The 22689-nt window shown below is 35.8% G+C and overlaps 2 protein-coding genes across 3 annotated transcripts; one reads left to right on the top strand and one right to left on the bottom strand.

Annotated features, from left to right (window-relative positions):
- Positions 1-989: 989 nt before the first annotated feature.
- LOC131953762 (histone-lysine N-trimethyltransferase SMYD5) lies at positions 990-6259 on the top strand. The gene is made up of 12 exons (XM_059317124.1): positions 990-1058; positions 2907-3155; positions 3451-3572; positions 3774-3843; positions 3989-4093; positions 4206-4268; positions 4434-4504; positions 4616-4722; positions 4804-4860; positions 5620-5714; positions 5875-5945; positions 6104-6259. The coding sequence occupies exons 1-12, from the start codon at positions 1005-1007 to the stop codon at positions 6216-6218; spliced, it is 1179 nt and encodes a 392-aa protein (XP_059173107.1). The 5' UTR covers positions 990-1004; the 3' UTR covers positions 6219-6259.
- Positions 6260-6291: 32 nt separating this feature from the next.
- LOC131953750 (uncharacterized) lies at positions 6292-22015 on the bottom strand. 2 transcript variants are annotated; one of them, XM_059317111.1, is made up of 20 exons: positions 21949-22015; positions 17162-17234; positions 16766-16949; positions 16008-16152; positions 14579-14706; positions 14229-14286; positions 14047-14098; positions 13645-13814; positions 13209-13398; positions 11826-11945; positions 11561-11615; positions 11313-11385; positions 10852-10915; positions 10545-10661; positions 10288-10352; positions 9929-10014; positions 9566-9632; positions 9181-9347; positions 8902-9008; positions 6292-8522 (listed from the first exon to the last, which is right to left on the bottom strand). In XM_059317111.1, exons 2-20 carry the CDS (start codon positions 17229-17231, stop codon positions 7393-7395), a joined length of 3048 nt encoding a protein of 1015 aa, XP_059173094.1. In that variant the 5' UTR covers positions 17232-17234; positions 21949-22015; the 3' UTR covers positions 6292-7392. The 2 variants fall into 2 exon arrangements, with proteins under 2 accessions (XP_059173094.1, XP_059173088.1); XM_059317105.1 differs by lacking the exon at positions 21949-22015 and adding an exon at positions 19040-19108.
- Positions 22016-22689: the final 674 nt, after the last annotated feature.

Raw genomic sequence — 22689 nt, 5'->3', positions numbered from 1 at the left:
ACAGTACCAATGCTGCCATTGAAAATATTTGCTTTAAAACACTAACCCCCCCTTTTCCCCCAACCCCTACCCTACACCCCCCCCCCCCCCATGAAAGCAGCCTCCTTAGTTACCTCCTCTAAGTTTAAAATCGTTTCAAACTAAATTATCTGCCCCTAATAGCCGTCACCAAACCCGTCTCTATGATTGTAAAATGTAAACAGAGTGAACACCGCTCACCAGATCATGTGGGGGTGGGGTGGGGGTGATAGTGATAGAGAGGGAGAGAGGGGACTGCAAAGGCGCACTTGCAGCTTGTTTTCTAACTGATCCCAGAAGAGAATTATATATATAATATAAGTATATACTAGGCCTATACTTACTATACTATAATAAAGTTTACTATTTTTTACTGAAAAGTTTTAATACAATTATTTAAAACCGGAACATTAATGAAACTTTGAAACAATATTGTAACTTTCAAAACATAAATAAATCCTCCTAAAAATGTGAAAAAAGATACTGATATAAAAATTTAATGAGTCACCTTGTTTTCACATTACTACATACTAGTCTCGGACGATTTTAAGTACCTAAAACGATAGATTACCTACCTAATACTAGACTAGATCTAGAATCTAGATCTACCTACTAGTAAATACTACTTATAATACTTATCATAAATTATGCCTTACGATCTTCATACTCAAAGAAGCTATTGTATTTTACTATAATTTTTTTAGTGGTGTTAGTCAGAGATCTAGGTCTAGGTCTAGAATCTAGATTATTTGTTTGGATCTATACTACTCAAGTAGTAGTATCCATTCCCTCTAACTCAAGCGCTTGCAGTTAGCTAACATTAGAAAACATTGAGCCTAATTCTAAAGGATCTCATCTCACTCAATGTTTTCTAATCAGAAGCCTTATTTATGGCCTATGCGGACTAGCGATCTTGTTTCTATCAACAACAAACGGAGAACTATTTTAAACTGCTGCATGGGAGTGTTTCCGGTACTTTTCAGAAAATGGCTGCACATGTTTTCAACAATGTTCGTGTTATACACATGTCAGACTCAAAGGTACTCAGTGAAAAACATACTTATGTCTCATAATCTCGAGTAATCTATGTCATCTAGAAATTCGTATGATATTATATAGGCCTAAGTAGTCACCTTTATTTCTGTGGACCCCTTGCCCCTTTCGGTTCTCTCTTCCTGTCGTCGATCTTGTCTCGTGTGAGTGTGTGGCCAGTGTGTGGTGGAGTGTGGGTGATTCCTCCAAGTTGAAGTTGGCATTACTTGGGCCCACGGCTTCTTCTAGATCTAGAGTTAAATGACAGTTGACCTTTCCCCCTTTGTTTTGGCCTACCTAGTTTTCTCTTTCCTTGGGGATTCCAATCTTCTAGAGCTCATCTATCTGCCTGTATCTGGTGATGCTGAGCTAGTAGTTGGTTTATAACTTTATGCTGGTGCAGGTGTGTCCAACCAAGTCCTATGGCCTATGATGATTGAATGCATCTCCATTTTGGCATTTGCTCTTTTCAATTTTGTGTTTCTTTGCCAACAGGGTCTTGCCCAATTTTTCTCCACAGTTTGGGATTGGTAAATTTTTTCCAGATCACCTGTTGTTCAATATGTAGTGGGGCATCTGTTAATGAAAGTCTGAAGTTTGTTGTTAAATAAATTGTAAATAGTAGGCTAACTACTATATAGACTAGGTTGTCGCTTGACCTACTTTTTTTACCGTCGTCATGGTAATGATGGCTGCTGAAAACGACGATATCATGATTCCGTTTTTTTTAACGTTTCATGGTCATTTCAGAAATGTATACTTAAAACGTTATTTTTTGCGTGTTATTTAACTATACCGGTCTAATTTTAACAATGGACGATTAGTGTTTGATGCTAACTTACCATGTATACCTACCTTTTTTTTGTCTAATTATTGAGAATATCGAGTAGAACATAATACAAGTTTGCAAAATGTGAATGTCTGTATTTGATATTGTCCTGAATTTACTAAAAATATATCTTAACTATAGAAAATTATAACTTGCTTTCTACTAAACTAATGTCATTAATGTTTTAAAAATAGGGCAGGGTAAAAACGAAACCTATAAAACATAACTTGATTGAGACCACAGCAAACTAAACCCGCCCATTTTGCTCGCCGTGTCTTTGAACGGGGAGAAATCTTGCAGATGACATATTTCTGTTGAAGTGTCAATCGCGTCACAAAAACTAGCCTAAAAAACTAACCCACCATATCACTGAAAATCAGTCTTATCATTATAGTCATTTTCTAGGCTAACGATTAAATCGGATAAATAAAATTGGTATCAAATTTAAGGTAAATACATGTAGTTTTTATTTTTAAAGTCATCATGAACAATAATGAAGTTTAAAATCTTAGGCGACACCCTAATAGAGACCTAATCAAAGATTTAAAAAACAAAGTGTCACTGGTGTAGTAAAAAATATTAATAAAAAAAAGTTTTAATGACAAGCTTTTACGTAATGATGCACTAAAAAGTAGAAAATAAATGTTTTTTTTTTTTTAAATATATAATAATACTATTTAAATACTATTTAAATAACTATAAAGAAAAGCGTGGGTCACTTTATGACTTTATTATCTATTACTATTTACTAATATTTAGGAAGAGACCCACTTTTGTTAGACTGGGAATAAAAAGAATAAGCATATTACGCTAAAACTGGTTTAAAAAGAGAAGTGAAATACTTAGAAAACTACTCTATGCCAACTGTGTGTAAACTGTGTAGACTTAAGACTAAGTAGAGTGTGTTATCAGTGTGTGACCTTAGTCTTCACTTTTCTTTCTCAAAACTTTTCCAATAAATATTTAAAATCAAAAGCATGACCTAATTATTCCATGAAAAAAAAAAACTTTTGCTAATTTAAAACAGGGTCGGGGTTTGGTGTCTTGCAACAGTTTTCAGAAAGGTGACACCCTGTTTGAGGAGAAACCTCTTGTGTGTGCCCAGTTTTCTTGGAATGAACTTTATAAATATCTGGCCTGTGAGTACTGCTTGCGCTCCTTAGAAAGTGCTGAGGATATGGTTAAAAGACTGACCACCAACCCGAGTTTAACTCTGCCCCACCCTGAGTGCTGTCAGGTTGACCCATCCAAGTATGCCGCCTGCCCCCAATGTAAGGTGAGTTGCAGTCGTAGTTAACCCAGCAATAATTATTATAATAAGTACTCCATTAGCATTTATATTCACTGCACGATACTAGTTAGTAATTCCTAATCCTTGTATAATTTAGTAATTAAGAGTATTTTTATAATGCAGTTTAAAACAGTTACTTACTTTTATGATTGCAAACAGGGCATTATACCTAGCCATATCCACAACCCTAATACAAGCAGAAAAGAAAACCAAACATCAAAGAACACAATGTTTTTATTGTACCTTTGTCTACTTGTAAGAAAAGAAACTCTTTCTTTAGAAAATGTACTGCAGTGTTGCATGCAGAGATCAGGCAGCCAGCCAGTACCATCAGGTGTTGTGTAAAGGTGCTTCAGAAGATGACCCAAACCATCCTTTAAATCGTCTCGTGGAAGATTGGAGGTAAATCTAGTTGTGTTGCTCTAAGTACTTCTACATAATTGTATATTGCTAAATTACAAATGTGGAAACAGACTGTGAGCACTAGTTTATTTACACTCGTTCTATTATAACTAGTTCTCATAAATTAACATAGTAACAGTCTGATTTGTTTAATTAAAATTTTTGTTTCATAGGATAGGTGTTTTATATTTTATATTTCAGATCTTTTCATTATCCCCCTGAGACAACTAGCATCATGCTGATAGTGAAGATGATTGCAATGGTTAAACAGGTATGTGGTTTTAACATTTTTTTTATGCCTGGTATAAAAATTTCAGTGTCATTGGTAACACAAAGGAAGTGTTCATTTCATTGGATTACAAGTTTGTTACACCAATTGTAATGTCCCTTTAATCAAATGGTTAAATTTTGTTCAGGCACAAGACAAAGGAAAAGTGATCTCATTGTTTTCCAACTTTGTCAATACCACTAGCAATGAACAAGAACATATTGCTCACAAGTTACTGGGAGAAAAGTTCCAGGTACATATCCAAAATAATTTTTGTTACAACAGTGTAATTAATATATTTTAAATTATAACTATGTTTTATTGTGATTTTAAATGGTGGTTGAAATCACGTCATACAATTTTAGGTCCAAAGAGAAGTGCTCAGACAACAGCTTGCTGAGATTATGTTTGACGACTCCATTGCAGAGGTCAGTTATCTGCTGTCATTGTTTTATGAATACAGAATTTTTAAAAATGAATTTAGAAAAGATTTCATCCAACCTAGCTGCTGCTTACATAGCACTGCATATTGTGTTATCATGACTTGTGGTCTCCAAACTTTTTACATAACAAATTATTTTGTTTATCGCCAGTGGTTTACATCTGAAGGCTTCAACTCTCTCTTAGCTTTGATTGGCACCAATGGACAAGGTATCGGGTCCAGGTAAGTTCACTCAATGCTGTGCTAGTTCTTGTCCCAATGTTTATCCAATGATTCTTGTTGGCAAAGTAATTACACAATTAAATGGTTTATGGTTGTATTCTATATTTTCAGTTCATTTAGTCACTGGGTGAAGAATACAGAAAACTTGTCTCTTGCTGAAGAAGACAAAAAGTCTTTGGATGAATTTATAGAGAAAGTTTATGAGCAGCTGGATGAAGGTAGAGCAAAGTTACTTGTATATTACACCTAGGTGAATTATTGAACCTGGCATATCATTGTTTTTTTTTTTTATCTTGTAGTATCAGGGGAGTTCCTGGATTGTGAAGGCTCAGGATTGTATCATCTACAGAGCTCTTGTAAGATTTTAATTAGTTCATTCATTCATTAGTGTATATATTTAGTTCGTAAAAGGATTCACAGTAACATTTTTAGGGTTGTTATTGTAGGTAACCACAGTTGTTTATTATGATGTGTTGTAAGTAACAGCAGTTTACTGTGATGTGTTGTAAGTAACCAGTTGTGTAGTGTGTTGTTGTAGGTAACCAGTTGTTTACTGTGTTGTTGTAGATACCCACAGTTGTTTGTGTTGTTGTAGGTAAACAGTTGTTCATTGTTGTTGTAGGTAACCAGTTGTTTAGTGTTGTTGTAGGTAACCAGTTGTTTGTGTTGTTGTAGGTAACCAGTTGTTTGTGTTGTTGTAGGTAACCACAGTTTTTTACTGTGTTGTTGTAGGTAACCAGTTGTTTATTGTTGTTGTAGGTAACCAGTTGTTTATTGTTGTTGTAGGTAACCTGTTGTTTACTGTTGTTGTAGGTAACCAGTTGTTTACTGTTGTTGTAGGTAACCACAGTTGCTTACTGTTGTAGGTAACCTGTTATTTATTGTTGTTGTAGGTAACCAGTTGTTTATTGTTGTAGGTAACCAGTTGTTTATTGTTGTAGGTAACCAGTTGTTTATTGTTGTTGTAGGTAACCAGTTGTTTATTGTTGTAGGTAACCAGTTGTTTATTGTTGTTGTAGGTAACCAGTTGTTTATTGTTGTAGGTAACCTGTTGTTTACTGTTGTTGTAGGTAACCAGTTTATTGTTGTTGGTAACCAGTTGTTTATTGTTGTAGGTAACCACAGTTGTGTTCCCAACGCTGAGATCACCTTCCCTAATGGTGACCACACCTTAGTAATGGTTGCCCTTAGGGATATAGCACCAGAAGAGGTTTGTTTGCAATCTTTAAATAAATGTTACTTTTTAAAAAATATATTGAACACATTTGAAACAAAAAAAATAGATACCTTAATCCAAAGAGTAACTCACCTATTTGTGTAAAACCTAAACAAGTTTGATATATAATGTATTTGTTGCTACATTCGTCCAGGAAATAACCATCAGTTACCTAGGATGCTGTGACCTTGAGAGAAGTAGACATAGTCGACAAAAAGTTTTAAAGTAAGAATCTCAAGCTATTTAAAAAGACTTCTAGCTTACTCAAATTGCCCGTATATTGAAGGTGCTATAAAACACATGGAAATTAATAAAAATTCAGTTTTCTCAGCTCTATTAAATGTTTACATGTTAAATTTATGATTTCCCCCTCATTGTTCTAGGGAAAATTATTTATTCAAATGTGCCTGTGAAAAGTGTCAGCTACAGGCAGATGATGCAAGTGTGACATCTGAGGAAGACTTGTCTGACGAACAGGGTGATGACATGGAGGACTAACGAGCTAGATTTGTTACACCACATATTAATAAACAACTGACACAAATAAATTGTAGTTTTTTCATTTTATTTTCAACAGTGAAGAGTGTGCAACTATATTCACCTCATTCATCTTTAAATAAACAATTTTAACAAAGCAACGACTAGAATGCGCAACGTTCTAGTTCTCAAAGATTAAACAGCAATTTGTAAAATAATAAACACAATTTTTTTTTACACTTTTTACAAATATAAAGATAATTTGCACTGGTACTTCACCGTTTGTGTGAAGTCAATTGGTCTAAAGGTACACTATGTTGCAAAATTTTAGGTCCTCATCAATCAGACCATACGAGTATTTAGTAGTCCGCATTATTGGAGAAAATACTGTTTTGTTAATGTTGGTGACTCTCCAACGGCATTTAGTACATTTTAAGTTTACAGTCCTACCACTAGACATATAACCCCAATAACCATTTTTAGACACTACAAATGCTGATAACTTATTATTAACAGATTATTAGTCCGATGAACGGAGTATGAGTATATCAAGAGATTTTCTTTTTTAATAATTTCATATAGCTTTCAACAAGAAAAACAAAAATGAAAAACAGTCTATGCTTTAGAAGCTACATTAAAAAATGCACATAAATAACTAAAATCATCTGTCCTTAACTAGTTCCCATTATTTAAAAAAATACTCCCATTATTTTCATAATAAAAGTAATATTTGAAGAAAACAAAATGTCTGTATGCATTAAAGATGGACTAAGGCAGTTAGCACAGTACACCCAAAATGCATTGTTGGCAACACAAATAGTTCAATGCTAGCAAAGTACCAGTGTATGTGATAAAAATTTAAAATATTTACATGCATGCCCCAACACAGATCTGGCCTCTAGTACTATCCTCACCACTAGGATCAGCTTGTGAAGGTGACATTCTATCAAGTTTAATTAGCAGGTAATTAACTTGGCCTGTCAGCACAATTAGCTAATTGACTAAACCTGTCTTTTAATACAAGTATCCACTTATAACTTTAAAACTATTAACCACAATTAATTACTTGCCTTACGCTGTGGGATAAATTTGGGTTCAATGTTTTTATTTCTTTCTATTTAACAATAATTAAAATAACAGCCTAATTCTACCTGTATACCTGTCCTTACTTTTTTAAATTTCTCCCACGCAAAAATTACAAGTAAATGTTATTGTAATCCGGGTCCTTTGAGTATTCATAAGTGATATCTTCAGGGCAGTCGCTGATGATATGCTGCTCACTCCCACAGCGCGTGCACCATCTTCGCGGCATCCACGTCCCCTGGGGTTCTTTCTGCTGGTTCCTGACACTGGCAAACAGCGAGGACCTGGAGGAGGTACTGCCGGAGGTAGACCCCTGCCTTGATGGGTGGATGACTTTAGGAATCCCTGTAGGTTTTGATCTTTGCTCTTTTTCCAGCTCCTCATACATCTGTAAAGCCTCTGGAGATAGCAGATCATCCGCATCTTCTTCAGCTTTCACTGGCTCATCAATGGGATGGAACTTGCTTTTTTTCTTCTTTTGTGCAGTCTCAGGTTTATAGTCAGTTTTATCAAAACTGTCACCTTGGCCAGCAGTACCCAACAGTTCTTTGGCTAAATCTTTGAGTGTGCTGTTTGATTTTGAAACATCAGCATTAGAGGGGGAAGGCTGCTTAGCTGTTAAATTACTTTTTGGAAGTAAATCAGAAAGGGGCTTCCAGTTGATGAAGTTGGACTTGGGGCCAAGAGTAATAGTTGGAGAATCTCTGGTGTCAGGTTTCTCAGCAGCAGTAGGGGTCTGGCTATTGGGTTCACTCCCCTGGTGAGATGAGACAGGTGGCTCGGACAATCTGAACATGTACGACAACTCATACGGCTCCTTCACTGTTAAACCTCCTTCAGGATATGGGTTCAGGTTGACAAGCTCCTCAAGACTGTATTTGATTCTCTTCTTTGGTGCAGGCTCAGATTTGACAACTCTACCTACACTGTGAGCGGCTTCAGTAGCTGAGACTGCTGTTTTATCACAGACAAATTCAGGCGCGTGGATGTTCCAGTCACTAGCATTTTCCTTGACTAGCTTCACAATGGGATCATCAGCCTGTTTGAGAATTTTCATCACAGACTTTGGAATGTTTCTCTTTTTCTCCTCCTTGTTGCCACTTGTTGAGTCTACAACTGGGGGATTGTTTACAGTTTTAACCTTAGGAGAGTAGGTCTCAACATTTAAGGTACTGGCTGGCTGCTCCTGTGAACTTTGGACAGTCTGTACTTGGCCAACCTTTGGGTAACTACTGGAGGTACCTTTAGGAGAAAAAATAATCATTAATAAAATAGTAATTTCAAATTGTCAGGATTTGTGTGCTGACTGACTAAAAACTGACTTGTCTTATCCTCCGTCTGTTTGCTGACTGACTAAATCAAAACTGACCTGTCTTATGTCTGTGTGCTGAGAGACTAAATGAAAACTGACCTGTCTTATGTCTGTGTGCTGACTGACTAAATCAAAACTGACCTGTCTTATGTCTGTGTGCTGACAGACTAAATGAAAACAGACCTGTCTTATGTCTGTGTGCTGACTGACTAAATGAAAACTGACCTGTCTTATGTCTGTGTGCTGACTGACTAAATGAAAACTGCCCTGTCTTATGTCTGTGTGCTGACTGACTAAATGAAAACTGACCTGTCTTATCCTCCGTCTGTGTGCTGACATGGTGCACCACTGGAGCCACAGAATCCTCTTTAATGTGGACTTTAAGCAACAGATCCAGTAATAAAACTCTGACACCCCTAAAGAAGCAATGGGCTTAATTTCTTCAATGTTTACAAAACAAATTAAATGTTAACAGAAGTTAAAACAACCACTCCATTTTTTAAAACATTGAGTAGACTCTCACTTGACCTAAGTTTAAGTAACAAGCTGGTCAACAAGCAAATGGAACAAAAGTTTGGTTGAACCCACCTGGTAGAAGCATCATGGAGTAACTTGTACCTCATCTCCTCTAAAAGTTTGCCATAGTTATCAGGGAACTCAGCTGCTAGAACTTTGTAAATTCTGCTGACGACGGTGTCCACACACTCCAAGTACATCTGCTCAGAGAACATGGCTTCAGCAGAGTCTTGGACTCGCTGGCAGGTTCAGATACAAAGATATCATTAGAGGAGTCTCTTATTGTCTTACCACATTTCACATATATGTCTAGACCACATTTCACATATATGGCTAGACCACATTTCACATATATGGCTAGATCACATTTCACATAAATTAAGTTTTCTGTTATGCATCTTTCCACTATCAATAAATAAAAAAGAAAGTAACAAAAAATAAAAACAATTAGCTTTACCTGTTTGTTAAAAACAACCCATCTCTCCAGCAACATGAGTATATACTTCTTTAGCTGATGGCAAATGCTGAAACATTAGATGTACAACTACTTTACCCAACATACTGAAACCTATAGGTTTACATTCTAAAAGTACAGAAATCACATAATCTACAACTTGACTATGTTGTACTGGCTGATGTACAATTGCTATTTTTTTTTACTGAACACTACAGCTATTTTCCGCTACTGTGGATGAATGAAACTGTATATAATTTCTTGCTAGCATAACTAGAACCTAACTATCTAATGTTTAAGAAACCAAAATTTTAAAACAAAACCTACAGGCAGATAAAAGCTGCATCTGTCAGTCAAATGACTTACTTTTTTGGCCACTCGTGTAGGAATGCCGTGGCTAGCACAAGAGAAAACCTTTCATGATATTTGGAAACTTTTTTGGCATTTGGATTCTGGAAAAATAACTCAAAATTTTAGAAGCATTTAGATAGCATAAACACTTTTCATATTGATTTAAAATTAGAGCACTCTTTTATACAATTTTATTTTTAATCACTAAAATTAAAATTATAATAAGGAATAAAAGTCACAATGTTGTCACAGAGAAGCTTACATCCCACTGTTAGAGATGTACTTTATCCCTGTTTAATGTCTCACTGATTACTTGTAGGTGACATATAACAAGAATTGACAATGGTGGATTGGTGCTAATTAACATATTTCACCTTGAGATATTTGTCTTTAAGTCTGTCCAGGACAGTAATGAGAGCAGCTTGTGATGATTCAGTCACTGAAAAAATGAGGACACCAGCAAAGATAAGTTAATTTCTCAAGCTAGTTTTCTTACTGAAAGGTTAAAAACTAGAACATGACTTGTTTAAGAACTAGTTCACACAACAGATAATACACTAGCATGAATTAAATAGTGATGCAAAAACAATAAATTCCACTCACCTAAATAAACATAAACCATAAATCTCACCTAAATAAGTCTCCAGAATTTCAAAAGCCAAGGATGGATTAAGGCTGCTGTGAAGGACTGGTGCCTCAATCATAGCTGTAACTACTGCTATCAGTTTGTCTATGGGAATCTGGGTGTCTACACAATCAATAGATGGACCATTTTAGAATTTAATCAATACAGGCAAGTTTAGCTTTAACTGACCCCATAAAAACACATTTTATGTATTCTAACATTAGTGGCATGATTAAAGCTTATTTAAAACAGGCAAAAATAATTGTAATATATTTAATAGTTGAGCATTAGCTCGAATACAACATCAGCATACCAGGTTGAACAACATCATGTAGCAAGCACAATAAACTTGCCTCTTCACTATTTTTAACCAGAATCTGAAAATGAAAGTTACATTTTGAGTTTAGTAGTTGCTGTCAATTTGTAGTGCAAGCTTTGGTTTTACACAATCTCCAGATAGGTCATTATAAAAAAAAATAAACTAAACACTTCAATTGTTTGCTAATGAGTAGAGTTAAAAGACATTAAAATCCTGTTCTTTAAGTAAAGATAACATTAAAGGACATTGTGGGTTTGACCTGAAACACCACATGAATAACAAAGTGGTGTTATAAGAACACAAGACATTATTAAACAGACCAGTGTCACAACACCATTAAACAGACTGGTGTAACACAAACACCATTAAAAAAGACTAGTGTCACAAGGACACCATTAGATAGTGTCACACAAACACCACTAAACTAACAGAACACCACCAGATGACACCATTACCTCTATAATCAAAGTTTGCAGCTCAGCCTGCTGTTGTTCTGTGAGTGGGTCAAGCTGTGGCTGAGGCGTAACCCTGTCAGAAAAACAAAACAATGGTGAGATTATTTATTTACTATGGCTCACAATATTGTTTGAGCTATTTTATCACAAGACCTACCCACTTGTTATGAATACATTCAAGTTCAACACACTCAATTGTTAACTCCAAAAATAAATATATTTTTCAAACAACAAAATGTTAAACATACTTTTGTGTAGGGATCTTGGTTGGCACTACAGGTGTTTTGGAAGTTTTGGTTTTGCCTGTACAAAACATAAAGACTATGATAATGGATGACAAACAGATATTCATGTTGAAGGATTCCACAGGAAAATTCAAATAGGATAAACAGTTTACTAGTAAAATTTATAAGAGAAAAGTAATACTGGGCACATGAATGGTTTAAATAAAAGAGGGCTACACATTTATTCTGCAAATAGAGTTTTAAAAAAAGAAATTTTGTTCTAACTCACCCAGAAATATGTCATCTGTTTCATGGGCGTGGCTTGGCCAGCATTTATAAATTTCTTTAGTGATATCCTCATGCACATCGTTAAAGGCATGAGCTTGACCCACAAGTAAATCTGACGGGGCTGCCAAAATTAGTGAAAAAATTTTTTAAACTATTTTATTTGAAGAAAAAGCAATAGAAAGAACAATCAGATTACAAAGCAAAAGTAAATCTAATAAACTGTTTCCTCTCAACTTGCTATAACAAGTATGTGCATCTGTGTGAGTATGACGCCACTGTCCAGTTTTTAACTTACCCCATTGTGTGAACCCAGCGGTCTGATCCATCAGCTCAGTGCTGCTTGTTTCCTCTCAACTTGCTATAACAAATATGTGCATCTGTGTGAGTAGGACGCCACTGTCCAGTTTTTAACTTACCCCATTGTGTGAACCCAGCGGTCTGATCCATCAGCTCAGTGCTGCTAGTTTCCTCTCAACTTGCTATAACAAGTATGTGCATCTGTGTGAGTAGGACGCCACTGTCCAGTTTTTAACTTACCCCATTGTGTGAACCCAGCGGTCTGATCCATCAGCTCAGTGCTGCTAGTTTACTCTCAACTTGCTATAACAAGTATGTGCATCTGTGTGAGTAGGACGCCACTGTCCAGTTTTTAACTTACCCCATTGTGTGAACCCAGCGGTCTGATCCATCAGCTCAGTGCTGCTAGTTTACTCTCAACTTGCTATAACAAGTATGTGCATCTGTGTGAGTAGGACGCCACTGTCCAGTTTTTAACTTACCCCATTGTGTGAACCCAGCGGTCTGATCCATCAGCTCAGTGCTGCTAGTTTACTCTCAACTTGCTATAACAAATATGTGCATCTGTGTGAGTAGGACGCCACTGTCCAGTTTTTAACTTACCCCATTGTGTGAACCCAGCGGTCTGATCCATCAGCTCAGTGCTGCTAGTTTACTCTCAACTTGCTATAACAAGTATGTGCATCTGTGTGAGTAGGAGGCCACTGTCCAGTTTTTAACTTACCCCATTGTGTGAACCCAGCGGTCTGATCCATCAGCTCAGTGCTGCTTGTTTCCTCTCAACTTGCTATAACAAATATGTGCATCTGTGTGAGTAGGACGCCACTGTCCAGTTTTTAACTTACCCCATTGTGTGAACCCAGCGGTCTGATCCATCAGCTCAGTGCTGCTAGTTTCCTCTCAACTTGCTATAACAAGTATGTGCATCTGTGTGAGTAGGACGCCACTGTCCAGTTTTTAACTTACCCCATTGTGTGAACCCAGCGGTCTGATCCATCAGCTCAGTGCTGCTAGTTTACTCTCAACTTGCTATAACAAGTATGTGCATCTGTGTGAGTAGGACGCCACTGTCCAGTTTTTAACTTACCCCATTGTGTGAACCCAGCGGTCTGATCCATCAGCTCAGTGCTGCTGGTTTCCTGTGATAGCTTGGTCTGAAGATGCAAACGAGATTCAGATTCCTTGTCTTCTTGCATCTTTGACAAAAAAATTGATCTGGTCTGCATCAGTGTGTTGAAATCAAATGCAGGGACATCTATAGGGGGTATCAGAGCATTCTGGCAATGGAAAAAATGTTCATATCACAAGATGTTTTCAAAAACAATACTTTTATATAATAATTTGAGAATCACAATTGAAATAAGAATATACATTTTATGTGAAGATGAAAAAAGCATTTCTGTTTGTGTTAAGGAGTGTGACAGTCAAATGTTGTACAAGTGCTAATATGTAGGCCTACAAGTAACTTGTGTTTATGCCATAAGAGATATAAAATTTGCAATTCACTACTTAGCCATACTTACAATACTAGGGTACTGTAATGGGGATACGTTGCTGCTGTCATCATATGGTGTATCAGTGTTGTCCACTACGTCGTTACACTGGTTGTCAGTGTCATCTGTGTCTTCGTAGTTGGCCCCAGATTCTTTAGAGCTGTCTGCCTGTTTGTGCAGCTCTTCACTGGCCCTTAAGGCTAAGTAACAGGATCAACACAATATTCAGTGGTCTTAGTTTAAACACAACAACTATCAATATTAGCCTTAGTCAAATTTGATTATTAACATTTATGTAAAACAAGATGCTGTTGCCATGGAAATTTTGAGGGGTTTTATTTATCATAGTTTAAGCTTAGTTGTAAAAGTCTGCTAAATCTTGAACTGAAAACTATAATACAACAGCCCATAAGATGGACTGGACAGACTTACCTTGTTCAACCTCAGCTTTACTCAGCGTTGGTTTGATGTTCAGGCCATTTGTCTACAAAATAAATTTACGAAACATATTTCATCATTTCATGTTTAAAATTCTACAATTTAAAAAATAAAGCATGATTGAAGAGTTGATGAATGAAAATAGAAAAGTGTTAGAAGCGAAACTAGGACAGTACCAAGCCAAGTTCATCATCTATCATTTTCTGGGTCAAGGATATCCACTTGTCTTCGTGCCTGAAATATTAAAATTTAAACACATTATACAATAATTACAAAAATAAAACATATTTTTGTGTATTCTTATTTAATTTCTTTTAGAATTGCAAATCAAAGCTAATTACTATGTTAGATTAACCTTAAAATGAAATGCATTTATTATTTCCTTATCACAGACCAAAAGAGGAACATAAAAACATAGCTAGTAAAAATAAATGTAATAGTTTCAGTTGTAACTGGGAAATAATATTACATTAAACACATAGTGAACAAATTTACTTAGAAAAAACTAAAATTTGGCAAATCTTACAGTGCATACAATATGACAATGCCAAAGTCTTGAACTTCATCATACTCAATTAGTGATGCAACCAAATTCTTATCCAGCACCTCTTTCTCAAACAGAGAGATAGCCCGTGTTGTCCAGGATCTGGTCAGCTAAACCAGAGAAAACATTGTTACCATAAGAATACACCTTTAGAGCAAAGTGAACCATATAATTTGTTTCATTTCATTGTGTTCATGAGTGTAAACAATAAGACAGATTGTGTTTGATTTCTTTAAACAGGAAGAGTTATGCCACATGTTAACATAAAGTTTTTTAATAAAAAAAATTTAAAAACTTTTGTTTGATATAACACTTTTGCCCTCAGATAAGGGGGTCATCCATTTATGTAGTCCACACAGAAGGAAGAGAGGGGGTGAACTTTTGAGAACGTGTGTCTATGTCCACATGGTAAAATAACATGAAAATACATGTTTTTATGTTTTAATCTGCATATGGATTATATATAAATTAATGGCAATGCTCGCCAAGAATGGCAATTTTTTTTGTGAACATCATAAATGAATGACCCCCATAGATATAAATTGGCTGATATAAGTCATATACACAGATTATTTTTCTTCTAGCACTGAATTGTATTACACACATTTAAAAAAATGAGAGAGACCTTAACTCTAATATATGCTGGGTTACATCCCTGACATGTAGTGTCTACTGATTGTGTGCGTGTTGTGTGCTCGAGCAACAGGTACAGTCTTTGTGCATATAGTTGTAGCCCTTGGTTGAGTGTGTTTACACAGAACAAGTGGTGTTCATGAGAAGATTGTCAGTTGACGGGTGATAGCGAGTGTGCTAGAATGTGTGGCAGTTGGTTGGCGTGTGGTTTTGGAAGAACATGGACAAGTGTGCTAAGTATTGTGTACTGTAATTTGTGTCGTAAACCTTTTATTGTTTATTATCTTTTTGTAGTATTATTGATCAATATATATATATTAAACTCTTTATTAATATTTAAAAGTAAAGTTCTCTTTTCAAACCTGACGGTCCATATGGCAAGTGAAGTAGAGTTCACTTGTTTCTGTGACCTTGGCATATGAAGAGATAGTGTGGTCAGCACTATGCCCAGCCACCTTTACTTTCCCTAACATGAGTTAGGTACCCATCAGAGTTGGGTGGACTCAGGGACTGTCTACTGACTTGAACCCGGATTTGAACTCGCGACTTACGGGTTAGCAGTCTAGCTCTCTACCGCTAGGCCACTCCGTCCCTTATTAATATTTAGTATCATAATTTAATCTATTGTATCATGCGATATACATTGTGTTGTCCTACATATCCCTAGACAATAGAACCCAACATGCAGAATGAGCTACTGATATAGTTAAGTAAGGTTTTAAAAAAATGACATTTTATTTTACAAGCTAATGAAGATATATTTGAACAATTTTTATACCGGTTTGATGCCAGCAAGTCCAACTCGTATCGCCTGGCGTGGCATGTGGTCAAACAGCTCCTGGTTGATGTGGAAGATTTTGTCTATTGTCACCATTTCTGTGTAACCCAAGTCAATGTAGAAAACATCCACCATGTCCTTCTCTCTGCAGAAAGAAAATAGCACGATGGTGAACATGCTTGAGGGGGAAATATGTTTGTTTTATATAGCCAGAGTCAATCAGACCATCAGACAAGTATTTCATTATTTGTTCTATATTACGAGAGGCAATGTGATAAAATATTTCATTGTTTGTTCCATATAACCAGAGGCAATGTGACAAATATTTCACTATTGTTCTAAATTAAGCTAGGATCAATGTGACAAAATATTCAACTATTGTTCTATATTAAGCTAGGATCAATGTGACAAAATATTCAACTATTGTTCTATATTAAGCTAGGGTCAAATCTATATTAAGCTAGGGTCAATGTAATAAAATATTGAACATGTCACAAATATAAGCTGGTGGAGTGGGATTTTGTCATGTTTTGGAGGCTCCAGGTTGGAATCTTTTTTTGTTATTACTGTTAATATTAATATATAGTTCTAACAGACAAAAATGGCATGAAATGTGTAGTTCTAACAGACAGAAATGGCATGAAATGCGTTGTTCTAACAGAAAGAAATGGCATGAAATGTTTAGTTCTAACAGGCAGAAATGGCCTGAAATGTGTAGTTCTAACATTCTAACAGACAGAAATTAATGCCATCCTTACATTCTAGCAACTTGTGCTCTCCTCCAGCTGATAGAGGTCTCGAGGGCACCAACCTCTACAGCAGCAACCAAAACTTTTTCTCCTTGCTGCAGGTCATTGAACTTTACTTGATAAGCATCTTTTGTTTCATTGTAATAGTCAGCTAAAGTTCCTTCATAGTTCTTGAACTTCTCAAAGTCATTTGCTAAAATAGAACATATTTAAGTCAACACAATTCAAGAAGACTCTTTATTAAAGTTAAGTGTTAAGGCAAACTGAAGTGTTAATTACATTTTTTAACAAAACAAAAGAAACACATTAATGTAGACTTTACATCAGACTAACATAGTAACAATAAAGCTGAGTGTTATTTTTAAAGTTATACTAAAAAAAAAGTAAAAAAAGTAAAAGACATACTTGTTCCTAGTTGCAGCCAAAAACTGTTGGGGTCAATGACATGAGCTATTTTTGCATGAAATAATTCCATTTTCTGTTGAAAAAAAAAGATTTTTAAGTTGATTTTTTACTTCTAAAATAACTGACAAAATTGAAAACACAAGCCAAAATCAGAATATGTCCTTTTCCCCTATCCTTTACAATGGTTTATAGTTGATTAATTTACTGTAGTTAGAATTTTATTTACAACACCAGCCACAATACGATGGATCACTCCTAATCCTACTGAAGGATAAACACATAAACCTAACCTAACACCATAAGCCTACCCTTTTATGTGGAATGTTTAATTACTGCTTTATTAGCTAGCAGGTTCAATACAAATTGTGTTGCTACAAACATAATGAGGAATGTTAAGTTTGGATTTCATTAAATTTGGCTAAAAGTACCAAAACTTTAACACAAAGTTGATTTATAATAACCATAGCCTTTAGAAACAGATCATGAACATGATGAACTTAGTGACAGAAATTGAACATTCAGTTTCAGTATATTCTTTGAAATGGAATTATGAATATCTAGCCTCAACCTATCTTCACTAGCTTTATTGTATCCTTGGCCTAAAAAGGAGACATTTCAATGAATCTAACAGTGAGTGACAAAAGGGAACAAGCTCTTATTCTTACTGTAGGTTAGTTCTATCGATGGCCTAAGAGAAGAAACATTTCAAGAAATCTGAGGGGGGAGGGGGGATTTTGAGTGTTAAATCAATGAAAAATATCACTGTCAAGTAACTTCCTAAGACCTGTAGTGCAGTTCAAATATCAACACAGAATCAGTTTTGGTTATCAGCTATTCCTAGATACTAAATGTATAATTTTGGGCTGATTATCACTTGAATTATTTAAATGTCCCCACTACATTCCTTCAGAGGCGCAGTGACCCTTCCCGGCGCCCGGGGACAAACTTTCAATTTGGCGCCCCCATCGGGAGCAAATTTTCAATTTGCACCCCCCTCAAACTTTTGATCTGCACCCCCCCCCCCCCCTCAAACTGCAAAAATGCAGCTAAATTGACATTTAATTTGTTTTTACAACCCATTTTGGCGCCCCCTAAGGTCGGCGCCCGGGTACATATGTCCCCCCTGCCCCCCATCGCTACGCCTCTGCATTCCTTGGATCCTAGTGGTTGGGGCTAAACATCCCAGGGTATGCTGTGTGAAAAGCTTAAATATACGTTGTTCAGCCTCTACAAGGGTGAGATAGAACATCCCTTAGCCACTTGATCATGTCATCTGGGTCAATATGTTTTTAAATTTAAAGTATCGTGTCTGCCATTGCTAAAATTAATATTATAGGCCTAAAATATTAATTTACCATTTTACTGATCAAGTGCAGTATTTCCTTTTATATTGTATAAGCCCCACTATGGTAATATATAAAAAAATCTAACATTTATTTTAAAACATCGCACCGATTTTTAAAAAATATTTAGCCCTATTGACTATTGGATAATTTAATGAACAATTCACAACTATTCTCTTTAGACTTAGAGCCCATTCTAAACTTTAAAGAAACAACCTGTAGGCCTACTTAGTACTTAGTTAGATCTAGATCTCTAATTAGATCTAGTAATTAATAAAGTTAATAAGCAGCTGAACACCAGTCAGCCGCCGAGTAACACTAACGGACGGTGCCTAGTCTAGTACTAAGTTTGTTAGAGCCCGAGGCTCTAGATTCCTAGATTCTAGATCTCTATTCTCTAGATTTAGAATGAACGTTATAAATTATTCCTAGAGTCTAGATAAAGATTACAAATATGTTTTTCGGTTTTTCATTAAGATTTTTTAGATAGGCTATATAAAATAGATCTAGATCTAGTGTTTGAAAAATATCTAACCAGCAAACAAAGGTATTAGCAGCAGTGCAGGGAAATCCCCGCTGATAATTTCTAATTTCTTTATTTAAGAGTTGTCTTTCTTAGCAAAACTAGAAATGGAAAAATATAGAAATTAACGACCTCACAAAAAAAATGTAGATCTAGATCTAAATTTGAAAAATTTCATAAAAAACGTTTTAATAACAAGCTTTTATAGTTATTTAAATAGTAGTGTATAATTTATTTTCTCCTATTTAGTGCATTATTACATAAAAGCTTGTTATTAAAACGTTTTTTATGAAAGCTACTCTACCGCTCCCCCCCCCCCTAACAAGATGGAATTCATATAGTAAACATACACTTTTATTAGTGTGTCCCCCCCCCCCCCCCCGTAATATGTTGACCGCCCCCCCCCCCCCCTCCCGGAGAAAAAAGTCTGGGAGAAACACTGGTTCTAGTTCTTCTTAGTACTTTAACTTTAGTAAATCTAACTAATCGTCTTATTAAATTTTACTAGATCTAGTTGTCGCAAATCTTGTGCAAGTTTTATTTTTCTGGGTTTCTTAAAAAAACATTATTTACTACACTCGACTTTATTAATAATATTTAGATTTACTAATTGTTGCTAATTTTTTGTCAATTAAACATTAAATTAAGTTAAAACATTAATTTAATGCACTTGACTCTATTTTTATTTCAACGGTCAAATAAACTACGGTTTACGAATGTTACCGAAACTCAACAAACATTGCCAGATAATTTCCGACGCTATATCGTGATTTTACCTAGATCTTTTGTAGATCTAGGCCTAATTTATCCTAGATCTTGTCTAGATCTAGTTAAAAATAAAATAAACGCACGATTTTAGCGTGAATTAAAAAATCTTATTGTTCTAACGGTTATTAATATTCTTTAAGAATTAAATTTAATCTTATCCTCTTCCGAGTTTTTTTTTTTAATTCTGCAGCTAATGAGCTAGAACATGCGGGAAACTGCTGACACAGCATTTTCTAACTCTCTTGATCTAGTTAGATCTAGTAATTTATAGTTCCTAGCTTACCCGTTGCACGTTTAAGCGATCTCAGAAGAAAGGGCAATCAAGGAAAGCCTTTATGGTGATTTATATTGATAACATTTAATTTTCATCGTGTCGTTTTCCATAAGATGTCAATGTGAGAAGCACGGACTCTCAAAATCTGGTTCACACGTTAAATAGCTGTAGCGATTGTCCGTGTGCTTTTATGATAATTATGTCAAATTATGGCTATAGTATTACGGATGCTCATGACGTCAGAAACTAGAAACATGAATTATCGCGCGGTATCACAATAATTCGTCATCAGACATTTCGTCTCTGACTTTTGGTCTAATGACCTGAGTTTCTTTCACTTATCTGAAGAATGTCTACCCCCCCCCCCCCTCCATATGAAATAAAATTGAGGCAGAAAATGTATAATTTACCAACCAGTGTCCATTCCCGCTACCCGGAAAATTAAGTCCGCCCCCCCCCCCCCCCTCCCGAAAGTTTAAAATGACCCCCTGAGAAAAAAGAAAAATGTCTGAAAGAAACACTGCTACTGACTCTTATCCACCACGGCATTTGGTCTAACGACATCGGGTTTACTGACATTTGGTAGTTTACTGACATTTGGTCTACAGACATCGGGTGTACTGACATTTGGTCTACCGACATCGGGTTTACTAACATTTGGTAGTTTACTGACATTTGGTCTACCGACATCGGGTTTAATGACATTTGGTCTACAGACATCGGGTTTACTGACATTTGGTCGTTTACTGACATTTCGTGGTTTACTGACATTTGGTCTACCAACATCGGGTTTACTGACATTTGGTCTACAGATGTCAGGTTTACTGACATTTTTTGTCTACCGACATCAGGTTTACTGACATTTGGTCTACAGATGTCAGGTTTACTGACATTTGGTCTACCGACATCGGGTTTAATGACATTTGGTCTACCGACATCGGGTTTACTGACATTTGGTCTACAGATGTCAGGTTTACTGACATTTTTTGTCTACCAACATCGGGTTTACTGACATTTGGTCTATAGATGTCAGGTTTACTGACATTTGGTCTACCGAAATATGTCTATATAGGCCCCTATATGGTGTTCTATTGAAACTTGACCTTGCCCTCAATGGCATATTACTTTCTGGGCTCTGTTCAGATGTTAAGTTGTACAACATATTGACTAGCGATCCTATTGTTCAAACTTACTTCTTTGGAATTACTATTACAATTATAAGATGGCGACACCATACAAAATCTAAAATCATTATTTATTGCTTACAGTATAATGTATAAATGATCTAAGTTAGGAAAGCAGTATTAAAAAAATATATTCTGTTTTACTTGGTTCTTTTTTTTTCATTTTGAACTAAACTTACCCTGTCTATTCAATAAGGTATTTTACGAGTGTGGATCATTACCTTCTTTTTTATTGCACACGTTGTAAGTCGCAGTTACACAGCTACCGACCCTCTGACATACAGCAACCCTCTAAAGCTGTGTTCGAATGCTACTCTCTGATGCATGTTTTCGGGTATCCGATTTCATAGTGTGTATAACACAATCCACTAAAAAATTAGTATACATTTGGAGCAGGGGCGGATTAAAGCTGAGCGGGGCCCCCGGCTGAAGATTCTAGCTCTAATTGCTTCTACAGCACAACAATATATATATATATATATATTTAAATATATATATATATATATATATATATATATATATATATATATATATATATATATATATATATATATATATATATATATATATATATATTGTTGTGCTGTAGAAGCAATTAGAGCTAGAATCTAGAGATTCACAACACAAACCTACCTTACAATTGTGGTACAGAAACAATTAGAGCTAGAATCTAGACATTCACTGCATAAACCTACCTTCCATCTAACATGCTCAGTTCAGGTGTGATTTAATCGTTCGGCTGTGCTCTCACATTTTAACTGCCCACCCCCACCCACCACCCCCGTCTACCTGTTCCTATTGTTGACTGATTGGGTCGCGCCCAGCTCTGGCAGGAACCTATCACGTGGTCCGATTTATGGGCCTCGACTTTTAGTTAAAAATATAATCACAGGCAGTGGCGTGCTGACCTGTGTAGGTGCCCGTGGCCAACTCAAGAGGGAGATGCCCCCTTACTATATATATATATATATATATATATATATATATATATATATATATATATATATATATATATATATATATATATATATATATATATATATAGCTTAATTAAAAATGCAAATAGAGAAGCATTTTTAAAAAAATTGTACTTATCTAGATGAAAACATTTATTACGGCTAAATCCCAAGGAATGACGAACTCAAATGTATTAATGGGTAAAACTTCGGGAAATCGGGGCGGGGAAACAGTTGGGGCATGTCGTGGGGGGGGGGGGGGGTTGTATGCCATGCTCTACAAAAGAGTCTCATCCGGTTTTATATTACCGTACGGGACCTCGGTCACAAAAAAGATGTCCGTGTCTACAATTAAGGCGTCAGATACGCCATTATTTATGGGTTGCTTCTCTCTTGGCCTGCTCGGGAATTTCTACAGGGTAATTAATACAGGTGAGAGTGTGTATTGAACTAGCGATGTTTCACATTTGTATCTCTAAA

This window comes from Physella acuta, unplaced genomic scaffold, assembly GCF_028476545.2.
Source record: "Physella acuta isolate Inbredline_101_S28 unplaced genomic scaffold, ASM2847654v3 ptg000076l, whole genome shotgun sequence".
NCBI classification, from domain to species: domain Eukaryota; kingdom Metazoa; phylum Mollusca; class Gastropoda; family Physidae; genus Physella; species Physella acuta.
This window is presented reverse-complemented; position numbering and strand designations above follow the sequence as displayed.

Excerpts from the sequence above, each read along its gene's own strand:
- LOC131953762 (XM_059317124.1), top strand. The coding sequence starts at position 1,005 with ATGGCTGCACATGTTTTCAACAATGTTCGTGTTATACACATGTCAGAC. Across the intron at positions 3,573-3,773 it reads CGTCTCGTGGAAGATTGGAG|ATCTTTTCATTATCCCCCTG; the intron begins GTAAATCTAGTT and ends TTTATATTTCAG. Across the intron at positions 4,269-4,433 it reads TTGACGACTCCATTGCAGAG|TGGTTTACATCTGAAGGCTT; the intron begins GTCAGTTATCTG and ends GTTTATCGCCAG.
- LOC131953750 (XM_059317111.1), bottom strand. The coding sequence starts at position 17,231 with ATGGAATTATTTCATGCAAAAATAGCTCATGTCATTGACCCCAACAGT. Across the intron at positions 14,287-14,578 it reads ATTGTCATATTGTATGCACT|GCACGAAGACAAGTGGATAT; the intron begins GTAAGATTTGCC and ends TTAATATTTCAG. Across the intron at positions 11,616-11,825 it reads AACAGATGACATATTTCTGG|GCAAAACCAAAACTTCCAAA; the intron begins GTGAGTTAGAAC and ends TGTTTTGTACAG.